At 32.4% G+C, this 12,852-nt stretch overlaps 1 protein-coding gene across 1 annotated transcript in view; it reads left to right on the forward strand.

Annotated features, from left to right (window-relative positions):
* Nucleotides 1-12,852, forward strand: part of TSPAN12 (tetraspanin 12) — a 93,082-nt gene that overhangs the window by 58,346 nt on the left and 21,884 nt on the right. The window contains exons 6-7 of the mRNA XM_052000791.1: nt 2,466-2,573; nt 5,114-5,257. Of these exons, the coding sequence (XP_051856751.1) occupies nt 2,466-2,573; nt 5,114-5,257 (252 nt within the window). The remainder of the gene's footprint in view (nt 1-2,465; nt 2,574-5,113; nt 5,258-12,852) is intronic.

Consider the following 12,852-nt stretch of genomic DNA (forward strand, 5'->3'; position numbering starts at 1 on the left):
TGTGAAGTCTCTTTCTGGAGGTGATCAATAGATTCTTTCAGGAATTATTTCCTCCTCTGGTTCTAATATATCAGGACAGTTTTCCTTGATGATCTTGTGAAGAATGCTATCCAGGTCTATTTTGGGGCATGACCTTCAGGTAGACTAGTAATTTAAAAATTGTCTCTTCTGGATCTGTTTTCCAGGTCAACTCTTTTTCCAATAAGGAATTTTACATTTTCTTCCATTTTTTTCAGTCATTTTATTTTGTTTGGCTGATTGATGTCTTATAGAGTCATTAGCTTCCATTTATCCCATTCTAGTTTTTAATGTGTGATTTTCTTCAGTTACTTTTTGTACCTCTTTTTCCATTTGATTAATTCTACTTTTCAAGATATTGTGGAATATTTTTTTCATTTAGCCAATTGTATTTTTTAAGGAATTGTTTTCTTCAGTCAATTTTTTCCTTCCTTTTCCAAGCTATTGAATCTCTAATGCATACCTCTCATTTCTTTTTTTTTTTCTTCTATTTATCTTACTACTTTTACAATCTTTTATGAGCACTTCCAAAAAGTCTCTTTGGGCTTGAGACCAATTCATCTCCCTTTTTGAGATTTCCTCTGTGGACATTTTGTCTTCATCTGAGTTGGCATTTTGGTTTTCCTTATCACTATAGTAGCTTTCTGTGGTTAAGATTCTTTTCTGTTTCTTGTTCATTTTCTTTCTCTTTTTATTTTGTGCCTTGTAAAGTTCTGCTCCTGGGGTAAAGAAAGTGCTGTCCCAACCTTCCTGAGCAGTTCTGAGCCTTGGCTTTGAGCACAGGGCCCCTTATGTTTGGTGTCTTGCACACAGCAGGGGGTAGCCAATCTACTCTTTCCAGAAAACAGCTTAACTGTTTTCTCTACCTGACAATTTTCCTTCTCAGCTGGAATTGGGAAGCTGCCCCACTGGTCTGTTGCTGATGTGCTGTAATTAAGATTCTCTTACTGGCTTTCTCAGACTCAGTCTGAACTGGGGTTAACATTCTTTTATCCCAAAGAGACTGACCTTTTCTGAAATCCTTCCAATCTGTTTTCACTCTGCCATTTTGCCTCCGCCTTCATCAACCTCTTGATGCTAATTTAGTTTTCTTTCTGATTTCCTTAGATTGTTAGAGTTGTTTTATTTTTTCCTGTCCTGGCTAGGATTTTGGCATTGGTCAAAAGATAGAGAACATGTATTTAAGACCTTTCTACCTTTCCTTGTAGCTATTAGAAAGGAGCTTGCATTTTATACACATATAATTGACCAGGGTTAACAGGAAGACAAACACAGCACAACCTAATAGTCACTGGAATATTTCCTTCTACTTCCATATTTCCTGGGATTCAAGTAGAACTACTTAAAAATAACAATAATTTATATAACATTTTAAATTTTGCAAAACACTTTCTATAAATTATCTCATTTACTAACTAAAGAACTTTTAAAAGCAATTAAATACTCTTGACAATAAAAGAACAATTCCAGATTTATGAGTTAATATGACTTAGGGCTACAAGCATAGAAGTCAGGCCTAGTGTTTTTTCTCAGTTTTGCCACCAATTAGCAGTATAATCTCAGACAAATCACTTACCCTTTTAAGTATCAGTTGTTTCAGTTGTCAAATCAGAACTGGACTAGATGACTTTAAGTTTTCTTCCTTTTCTAAAAATTCTATAGTTATGAATTTGCTCATCACTTCTGGGGATATTGAACAAAGTTTTACCTTTAGTTGTTATTGTTATATTACTTTTAAAATTGGAAATCATCAAAAGGTTGATGAGCAGAAGAACAAAACATAGCGAAGAAAAATAGAATTTATATGGAAACAATTGAAGTCAGGTTTTGCTTTGTTTAGTTTTATTTTAATCAGGGACATGACAATATAAATATAATGTGCTAAGTGTATTAATCAGTTCCATCTTATATTGCTTGTAAACACTTTCCTCATGAAATGACTTTAGATGATTGAAATACTGAATTTGGTAATCTATACAACATTCTTCTCTCTAGATACATTGTTTCTCCTAAATTCAGCAAAGATTTTTTTTCTCCTTAGTTCTTTTTCAGCTTAGTCCCACTTAACTCCAATCACTTGAAAAACTTTTAGTAGGCAATTCAAGATTGACTAAAACACCTGTATCCTTCTTTAAATTTGCATATGGTTTGTCAACTAAAGCCCTCATACTTTTATCCATTGTGATTATTGGTAGTTGCTTCTCTTGGTTTTTTTTTCCCCATTAAAATGTAAATATGGATGTGAAGCTGTTTCATTTCCTTCTGCTGCTAGTTTCTGCACTCAGTGGATGTCTTAGTCAACAATTCAATGACAGTATAGACACTCACATTTTTGTATTAAACAAATATCAGTTATATTCTGCTTTTTTCTAATAAATGCATATTGTTGGATGGTATGTTTAGTGTAGAACATAATTTATTTTTGTTATCTTGCTTTTGATCTTTAGGTCCCAGTGCAGTGGTCAGACATGGTCACTTTGAAAGCTAGAATGACAAACTATGGTTTACCTAGATATCGGTGGCTGACTCATGCTTGGAACTTCTTTCAGAGAGAGGTAAGAACTCCATTGAAATAAGTGAATGAAGACTAAGTGACACTTACTCAATTTTTTTGTGTGTAAGTTTTTATTTTCATTGATAAATACCTCAGATTTCTGAAAATGCGATTTCCATCCTTATTTTCCCTTTTCTTCTTGCATATTATTATTTTTAGTATTTCCAGAATTTTTTATAATTCTTTTGCTGAACTATAGCCAGGATTCTTCTCAGGAGTGGGCACAGAGAGTATTCTTGAAAAACATTCAGGTTCTCTTCAAGTTATTTAAAAGCACTTAATGTTATTAGAAAAAAACAACTTGTTTTATTTTTTCTTTGATAATTAATAAATGATTTATCTGTTCTTTTAAGAATATTAGAACTTAAACTTTCAAATTTGCCTCTGTGCATTCACTTTAATGATCAGCATATTATACTGGATAAAGCTCTGAATTTGGAATCATGGGATATAAATTCAAATTCTGATTTCATTGTTTGATTACAAGCTGTTTCCTCATCTATAAAGTGAAGAAGTTGGAATAACTAATCTCTAAATCTCATGGCACCTTACATCCTTTTCTAGAGCTATATCTAGCACTTTTTGCATCTGGGACAAATAATATGGAATACATCCTCCTTTTTCACAAAGACAAACTAAGTGAGAGATAAAGAGAGCAAGGCAGACTTAGCCTTTAACCAAGGAGGAAACCCATTGTCTGGTACATTCCAATTTTAACTAATTATTCTTTCTAAGTGCTAAGCATTGCTGAAGGATTGTAATTATAGTCAAAATCTCTCAGTTTTAGAGTAAAGCCCCAGTTGTTCTGCTCTACTTATGACTCTTCTTTCTGTAATCACAGTATTTATAAGAGACATCACAGTTTTTTTTTGTTGTTGTTTGTAATTCTGTTTTTTATAAAAGCACTGGCTTCTAGAAAGGTAGTATAGAGACTGTATATAAGATAGCAACTTACATTTATAAAGCACTTAAAGGTTTGTCTTTGTACCTTTGTATTAATAATCCTGTGATGTGGGTAATAGAGATATTATTATCCCATTCTACATATTAAGCAATTGAGACTTAGAGAGATTAGGAGAATTGTCAATATTCTTATAGATTGTAAGGGTTAGAATTAAAGTTCAAACATCAGTCTTTTTATTCTAACATGGGGATCAAAAGACAGCCAGATGCTTCTCCATTTTTTAAGTAGGGACTCTTTACTCCTTTCTCGGGCTAATTCTGGTTCATTATATTAAATTCGTTGAAATGCCCAGGCTTACACTAGTAGAGTGTATTACACTAGTAGAGTGTATTTTTGCCTATTTATTTGAAGACTTCCTAATTGTATTTGTTTAGTTTGTGTTTGTAATAAAAAAAGAACATAAAGAAAACTAATGAGGGTATTAGAGCCTATGAAGAAAACTGATTGATGGAGCTATGGAATCTCATAATACTATGAAATCATATGTCCATCCCCTATCCACCATAAAGCCAAAAAGAAAAAAAAAACATTTGGATAAAAATGAAGTCCAAAATAAAACTTTTTTTTTCTTTTTGATGATTGAAGATATGCAATATTATCATCAAGTACTATAAATGGAGTTATTTATTTTGGCATTAATTCATTCAAATCCTCCACATACATGATGTTTACCTTACTTATAATAAAGGTCAGTCTTTTGGGCCTTTCATTATAACCTCTAAATCATCCTATAGAAGAAAAGAAAAGAGAAAAGAAAAAAAAAGTTTTAAAATTCTCTGACATAAGTATTTTCCTACACAAAAATCGCAGAATGAAATCAAAAGAAACTTTAGAAATTATTTTCTTCAATCCCCTCCATTCATTATAGATAGTAAGTAATTCCCTAGTTCACATAGTAGTCTTCCTTATTCCACTTGTTCTGTTTTTTTCTGTAGGTCTTTATTCAGAGCTGTCTTGATTCTATTTAACATAAGATTCTTAAAAACAAACAAACAAACAAAAAAAACAATTTAGTTATCTTTTTTCCCCAGCACATAGCATGTTATAAGTAGCAAGTTCTAAGGGAGGCTCAACGTTTATTGTTAAAGATATATGTAATGCTGGAAGAAAAGACATGCAAATTAAAAGGATACAGAAAACTTGGGTATGGATTTGGATCTATCCATCATTATCACAGAATCTATTAATATAGACATAAGAAACCTTTAGATTTAGCCAAAAGTTAAACTAATGACTTGGAAGTAAATGTACTTAAAGATTTAATTATAGTGATCAAATTCCATCTTGTTCTATTGTTACTGTAAGATTTTTATAAAAATCTCTCCTAGAGTTTAAGGATTTAAAGGGATAACCTGATTGGCAACTTTTTGTATATTATACACATTAATTTTCAGGACTGTATTGGTGCTATAATTGACTACATTACGATTATTGATACAGAATACATGTCATAATCATAGATAGCAGACATGGAGTTCCTGTTGATATGGAAATTCAAGAAGTCTGACTGTCTTATCTTCTTTGAGCAAAGAAAATGTTCTTGTATTCCCTGATTCTGGCTGGTCTTTCTTTTGCAGTTTAAGTGCTGTGGAGTTGTGTATTTCACAGACTGGCTAGAAATGACAGAAATGGACTGGCCTCCAGACTCCTGCTGTGTTAAGGAGTTTCCAGGATGTTCAAAGCAGGCAAATCGTGAAGACTTAAGTGACCTTTTTCAAGAGGTAAGGAAAGAAACCATATTTTAAGTGCAAGTATTCTATGATTTTAACTTGATGATGAAGAAAAGAAGATTTGAACATCAATACTTGGCTCAAGAATATTTATATAGACATTTTCCTACTGACTTTAAAGATACTGCTTTAAAAAAATCTATTAAGCAATCAAAAATTAAATGCAGAAGTGTTTAGCATAAGGTCTGGAATACATTGGTGCTGTAAAAATGTTCTCTATCTTTAACCCCCCCCCCTCCACTCCCCCCTCCCCCGAATTTCTTCTTTGCCAGAATCAGAGAGAATATCAGTGAAGGATAAATATGTCTAAACATTAAAATATAAACATATCATCCACTTGAGTTTGATTCTAAAACACACCAATTAAAAATATTGATGCTGTCTAGAAGTCGATTTTTTATTAAATGGATTTCAGATTCTGTTTTCTGAAACTATAGTAAAGCTTCCTAAAAAACACATACATTATAAACTTGTGTTTGGCCTCTACCAATATTGTACCTAGGGTTGAATGATTTGGGAATAGCATGCAGCAAAGGAGTCACAGAGAGACACAAAAAGTTTGGAAACTTTTAAAAAAATAAATAAATAAAACAACAAAAAAACCCCGAACAAACAGCTATCAGAATTGTTCTCCAGTTCCCTCTGCTGGCTAATGATTAAAGCTATTAACTTTATATAGTTATTCATTTAATTAACAAATTTTTTTTTTGGTTGGGGAGGGATGGGATGAGGTGGGGTGGTGGTGGTGGTAAGTGGCCATTATGTTGAAGACATAACATTAGATGCTCAGTGTAGGATACCAAGTTGAAGTAAGAAGGACATGATCCTTATACTCAGGCACTTAGAATCTATTTCATAGGGAGTAAGCCATCAATAAACAAGAATATTCAAACTCCAAAAATTGGATTTTTTTTTTTAAATATCAGACCAGGAATATGTTGATAAGAATAATTAAAGATAAAGGCTACGAGCTAACTCATCTAAATGAAAGGGTTGAATTAGTTGGACATTGCTTTTCAGCACTAAATCCTTAGGGCTATATTCTAAAATATGCTTTACTAAAATTCCTATAGTTTATATTGTGCAGTTATTCTTAACTACAAGGTTTTTTTTTTTTACATTAGCAGAAGTGTTCCAACATTTTGTTTAAAGTATAGTTTTCATGCAAGATTTGAATATTAAGAAATTATTTTTAAAATGTGCATTAGAACTCATGCTTCAGAGTAAGTGCTATCCTTTAAAGTAGCCAGATTAGTAGGATATGCATTATGCCAGTATTACTGTCGTTACTCATGATGTTTTGGAATTGTCTTCAGAGACAGTTTACACAGACAGAGACAGACACAGAGGAAATTCCATGTCATTACTATATAGTCATACCACATTTTTTTAACAACAGCTGTATTGCCTGGTTTCATTATTCACCTTATTCAGACTTGGCTCTAAATGATTTTGGGCTGTTTTCAGAAATCAAATCTACCCTCAAAGGATAAAAATTTTCCACTATTGAAAGTAATATACCCCACAGACTCTGAGAAAAACCTCTAAAAAATGCATTCCTAAATGTTTTAAACAATGGTAGAATCATCAAAATAATCATATAGCCTCTCAGTTTTGCAGAGAACAATATTATTTTGGATTTTAAATTGTCTTATAGTTACCCCAAATGAGAAACGTTACTTTGTAGTTATGTTTATGTGGTACATTTGAAAATTAATCATTCCTAGAATCAACCAACCTGGCTCTTAGTATTGGCTCTTCTGCCAGTTTCCATTTTGCTTCTGTGTTATGTCATTGGATTTCTTTGGGTTTCGTTTTTCTCATCTCTAAAATGAAGGGGCTCCAGTTTGTTTCCTAATTTAACATTCTGTATTTTTTCAGAATTTTATTGAAATATTGTTAATTCTTTCTTGATCCCTGTTGCCTACCACAATTCCTGCCTAGTCCTTAGTAGGCAATTAGTAAATGCTTGTTGAATCGAACTGAATAGAGCTGGATATACTGTGATGCACTGTTTATTGGAAATGCTTTCAATCTTATTCTCTAAATTTTTTTCCTGTTTTCTGCCCCTTACTATTTATCATTAAGGGATATAAAGCTAAAATTCTATCTGCAAATAGTTTTTCTCAGTCACCCTCAGTATTAGGGCCTTCCTATAATTATCTCTAATTTTTCCTGTAGATATCTTGTTTGTATATATTGATTGCATATTGTTTTTTGTCATCCTCACTCCCCTAAAACTGTAGGCACTTTGAGGATAGGTGCTATTTTTTGTTGCCTTTTTTTTTTTTTTTTTTTTTTTCAGATTTTTAGATTTGGGGCTAGCATATGGTAACTTAATAAAAGTTAATTGACTTGATTTACAAAGTGTGGTGGACTAGCAATTAGGTTTCCTTAGTCAGATTTTATGTTTGTGTCCTTGTTATCTAGGACAATTAGGGATTTTGCTTTCAGTATGAAAGGCTATTCAGTATATAGCAAGAAAACTCATTAAAATATTCAACAGTTAAGTTTTGTCCATGCTAAACCACACACACACACACACACACACACACACACACACAGAGAGAGAGAGAGAGAAATTTATTTATAGTCTGGGCAGCTAAGTGGCACAATGAATTAAGTGCCACTAAGTTCTGAGCTCAAATCTGGCCTCTGAGAATTACTACCTGTATGAGCCTGTTTACCTCAGTTTTCTCATCTGTAAAATAAACTGGAGGAGAAAATGGCAAGCCACTCTAATATTTTTCCTTGAAAAACCTCAGATGGACCATGAAGAGTTGGTCACAACTAAAACAACCTACTAGCTACAAATCTATAGTCCAAAGTAGGTACTACCAAAATACCGAGTTTTGGCTTCTGCTATGAAAAAGACAAGGCAGGTAAAACTCAAACAAAACTTGTAGAAATTCAGCACCTCATTATTTATTTCTAGTTTATACCAAGTACTTAAGGTAAGCCAAGAGATATTTAGTGCTAGACAATAAAGGTGTAACTAAAGCCAAGCAAATAGACTTTTCCTTCCTGGTAATTTTTGCAGTCTTAGCTCTTAAAATATAGCATCTTAAAATATAGTATGAAAAATGACTGGACAACTTGGAGAATCATTTATTTCTACTATTGTTATTGATTAAGCTGACTGGGGGCCATCCTTACTGATAAAAAATGAACAGATCTACTGAAGACTCATGTATAGATTTTGGTCAAATGTTTCAGCACTGTGTTTTATTTTTCTTGTTGTTTCATCGTTTTTTAGTCATGCTTGACTCTTCGTGACTCCTTTTGAAGTTCTTGACAAAGATACTTGAGTGGTTTGCCTTTTTTTTTTCTCTAGCTCATTTTACAGATGAGGAAACTGAGGCAAATCAGATTAAGTGACTTGCCTAGCTAGTCTTGCCTGAGGCTAGATTTGAACTCCGGTTTTCTTGGAGATCTAGTCAGTCTATCCACCTTGCTGCTTTATTTTATTTTAAAACAATTTTAATCAACTTTTTATTTTAATCAAATTTTCATTTCAGAAATTTTATTTCTTGTTTTTAAAGCTGCCTCAAGATTTATTTTGATCAAATTATGCTTGTATTGCTTGATATCATTTACATTTGCATTATTATAACTTTAAAAGTATATTAAGTGTGACATAGAAGAAAGAGACAGCCTCAGAGTTAGGACTTAGAATCTTTTGTTCTACTTCTGATACATTCTGGCTCTTTAATCCTGAGCAAGTGATATAACCTCTCAATACCTCCTGTAGCTTCCTAAAATTATAAAATTGAGGAGCATGTTCTGATCTTTTATATTTTGCTTCTTTGGGAGTTGCCTATACCAATGAAATCATAGCTTTGGTCTATTTTTAAAAGCACTTTTCTGATTAGTTGGTAGTATCTGTTTATAGTACTAGAATTCTAGCCATTACAATTATAAAAATGGAGATGAGAGGGAGCACATAATAAGTGTAATGCAGATTATATTAATAAAAAACTCCATCATTGTATATTTTCATGTAATATCTCTTTTGATCTACGTAGTAATCAAATGACATATTAGATGGAAATAAAAATTTAACCAAAAATAAGAACTCTATAATGCTATTATAAAAAAGTAGCATGATAGATAGAGTATAGTGGGTCTCAAAGTATGACCTAGAGAATTTTGGGAGTCCCTAGGAGCCTTTCTTAAAACTTAAAATCATTTTCTTAATAATGCTAAAATATTTTGGGTTTTTAAAAATATTGTAAATATTGATAGATTTGTTCTACATAAACAAAAGCTTTTGGGGATCTTCAGCAATTTAAGAGTATAAAAATGGCCCTGAAACAAAAAAACCTTTAAGAATTACTGATATGGTAGAACCTAAATTTGAATCCTGGAGTTGCCATTTACAGCTGAGTGAACCTGGTCAAGTCACTTCACCATCTGTCAAATAAAGACTTGGACTCAGTCTCTGAGATCCCTTCTAACTTTAGATCTCTATGTTAATGTTGGGATCTTATAATTCATCTAAATGTTTGTTTTCTCATCTATAAATTGGACTAATATTTGTGCTCTATCTCTCATTGTGTTATTCAAACAGATATTTCTTCAGTGCCATCATGGAAAGAAACAATGTGGCACCATAGACAGGGAACTGACCTTTGAGTCAGGAGCCCCCATTTTAAGTCACATATCTGACACTTAATGACTTTGTGAATACAGGCAAGTTACCTAAATTTTCAGTGTCCCAATTAATTTTCTAAGCATATAAATTTTCTGTTTTGCATCAATGGAGGGAATTTTTAAAGTAGGGGTCCCTTAGACTGGTGAAAAAATTGCTTCATACCCCTCTCCCACAACCCAAAGTACAAAAGAACTTGTGTATGCTAGATGCTGGAGAATCAAAGATAGCTCCTGCTTTGTAGGGATAAATTTTCATTCTGGAGTTAATGGTGGTAGAAATTTTTATAAACTTTAAAGCATTGTGTGTGTGTGTGTGTGTGTACATAGATGTACATATAATGTATAATACACATATATACATACATATTTAATATGAATTTTTATTGTGCTGTTAAATAAAGCATTTGACAATGCTAGATCTTTTTTTTAATCAGATTAATGAACTTTTTCATTTGCTACATAATAGTAATTATATAACAAATAAGCATTTAATGTGAATAAGTGATTTTAATCATATGTGTGATAGATTAGACCTTCTCCTTTGCTTGTTTATTACCCCCAAAGATAAAATTAGGAATTGCAGATAGAATTTACAGTAAGTCAGATTTAAATTTAAAATTATAAAAAGAAGGACTTTTAAGGGACTATTAGAATTCTCCAAATAAAGCTTCATAATTGAACTGGCTCTCTTACTAAATATTTATCTTTGTAATGAGATATATTCAGACAGAGAGCAGATAAATATCTTTCTTAAAGAAAGGATTCCTTCATTGAATGTTGTTAGACTCTTCCAGCATATAAGACTCTGTGACTTAGCAGTAAAAAGACTTTCTTCCTTTAGCAAGTTTTACCAAGAAATTAAAGTAAGAAATAAACTTTCATTTCTAATGATATTTCATAATCACTGGTTCAAACTGAAATGTCTTTCATATAAAGTGTTAACATTCAATTCTGTCCAATAGGACAGATTTTTATTATATTTTCTATTAGACATAGAATGCATTTCTATATATTGTTATTATTTCTATTGCAATCAGTACTTTGCACATAATTTTCATTCTTTTGACTCTATGTGATAAAAGAGAAAAAAAATTAGATAATCTGTGTTTTCTTGTAAGGAGGCATAAAAAAGACCTTTGACTCAGATTTCTGTAACAGTTGTCACAGGGGCCTGACGTTCCACCATGAAGAATGAATTCTGTTTTATGGGTTACAGTCTTTTTTCACAATTTCTTTCATACCTGTAAAGGTAGTCAATACCTAAGATTTGAATGCCTTTATATAACAAATAAAGACATTTGTATTTGATCCTAGGTGTAATGGGGTTCTATAGAAGATTATCAAGCAGGAAAATAACATGGTTCGAATTTGTGTTTTAGGATAATCAGTTTGGCAACTGAAGGGAGAATTGGTTGAAAAAGGGAGAGACTTGAGGCAGACAGAACAATGAGGAAGCTACGAGGGTAGCCAAGGTCTTGTGAGTAAAGAGAAAGAGGGTAGGTGCTAGAGATGTGGAGATGGAACTGCTAAAACCTGGCATCCGTTAGTGAGGAATCTCTCAAACAACTTGGATAGGAGACATCAAATTCATTTCTAGGTCTGTATTCAAAACTTTTCCATCTTAATGTGATCTACCAGAGTTTAATATTGTGTTCTCATAGACCTTGTCAAATCAAGGTCATGGCCAAATTATGACAAACTATTAGAATAGGACTTCAGAGAAATTAGTGGAAGGTAATAAAGCATTCTCCCCCCCCCCAAAAAAAATCTGAAATGTTATTTGTTTACTTCTTCTGAAATTGGGCCCAGAGTCAATCGTATTAAAGATTAAAAACAGAAGAATGAAACAATATTTAGTAGATTCTCAATAGCAACATCTATTTGAATTGAAACAACTTTTTTTGAAAGCAGCAAGTATGATTACAAAATGTGCAACTTAAACATTATATTTTCCTTTTTTTATATGGAAGAAGAAAAAAAATCAACGAAAATAAATTTAGTGGAAATATTTACCGTTTCACAAGCTGAACATAAATTACAACAAAGTGTGAAACTTACTTTTTTTTCAGCTTATAATTATAGTTACTCAAGTCTTTTCTTTGAAAGAAAATCAAGACTTTTTATTTCATATCACTTAATGAGTATTGTGTTAATTTCACTTAATGGTGGTTGATTTGCTCTATGAGTTGGATGGATGAGTCTTTGCTTCATTGTTCATTGTGGTAAGAACATGGATGTTATTCATGGCAGTATTCTGATATAGTACACAGAGCCCTGGATTTGAAAGGAGAAACTTTTAATTTGGGTCCTAGGTCTATCACCCACTATGGGACAATTTAACTTTTTTTGTGTGTGTGCCTTATTTTCTTATCTATCAGATGGGGTTAATGCTAGAACTACTTACCTCATACAGTATTAAATGTAAGGGAAAAAATGCATGGACTCAATGGATGAATGAACAAAAAAGCATTTATAAAGTATCCAAATCATTTTGTCATTGTAAATTCCAATATCAATTTGAAGTCATTACTGCCCAGATTTTTGGTTTTACTGTATAACACATATACTTCAGTCTCCTACCTCTAAGCAGTACAGATAGCAACCCATCTATGCCTCCTCATTTTTATTTATAGACGTCTAAAAAATTGTCATGAATTGGGAATGAGGGGGCAACCCAACACTCTGGGGGCCTTTCCTAGATTTCTTTACTTTGGGTGGATAGGAAGAGTGCATATAAGCTGCCATTTGGTTAATTTTCACTCTTGCCACCTAATTGTTCCATTTCCTTCCTGGCAAGACATCTCGCTAAAGATTTATGTAGTGCTTATTCTGTTTTAAGATGCTTCGTTGCTAATACACTGCAACCTGGTTCCCCTACAGGTTGCTTCTTGTCCTTTGACTCTCAAGCCATTTTTTAAAATAACCATGGTGTT

Source organism: Antechinus flavipes, chromosome 5, assembly GCF_016432865.1.
Source record: "Antechinus flavipes isolate AdamAnt ecotype Samford, QLD, Australia chromosome 5, AdamAnt_v2, whole genome shotgun sequence".
In the NCBI taxonomy this organism is placed as follows: domain Eukaryota; kingdom Metazoa; phylum Chordata; class Mammalia; order Dasyuromorphia; family Dasyuridae; genus Antechinus; species Antechinus flavipes.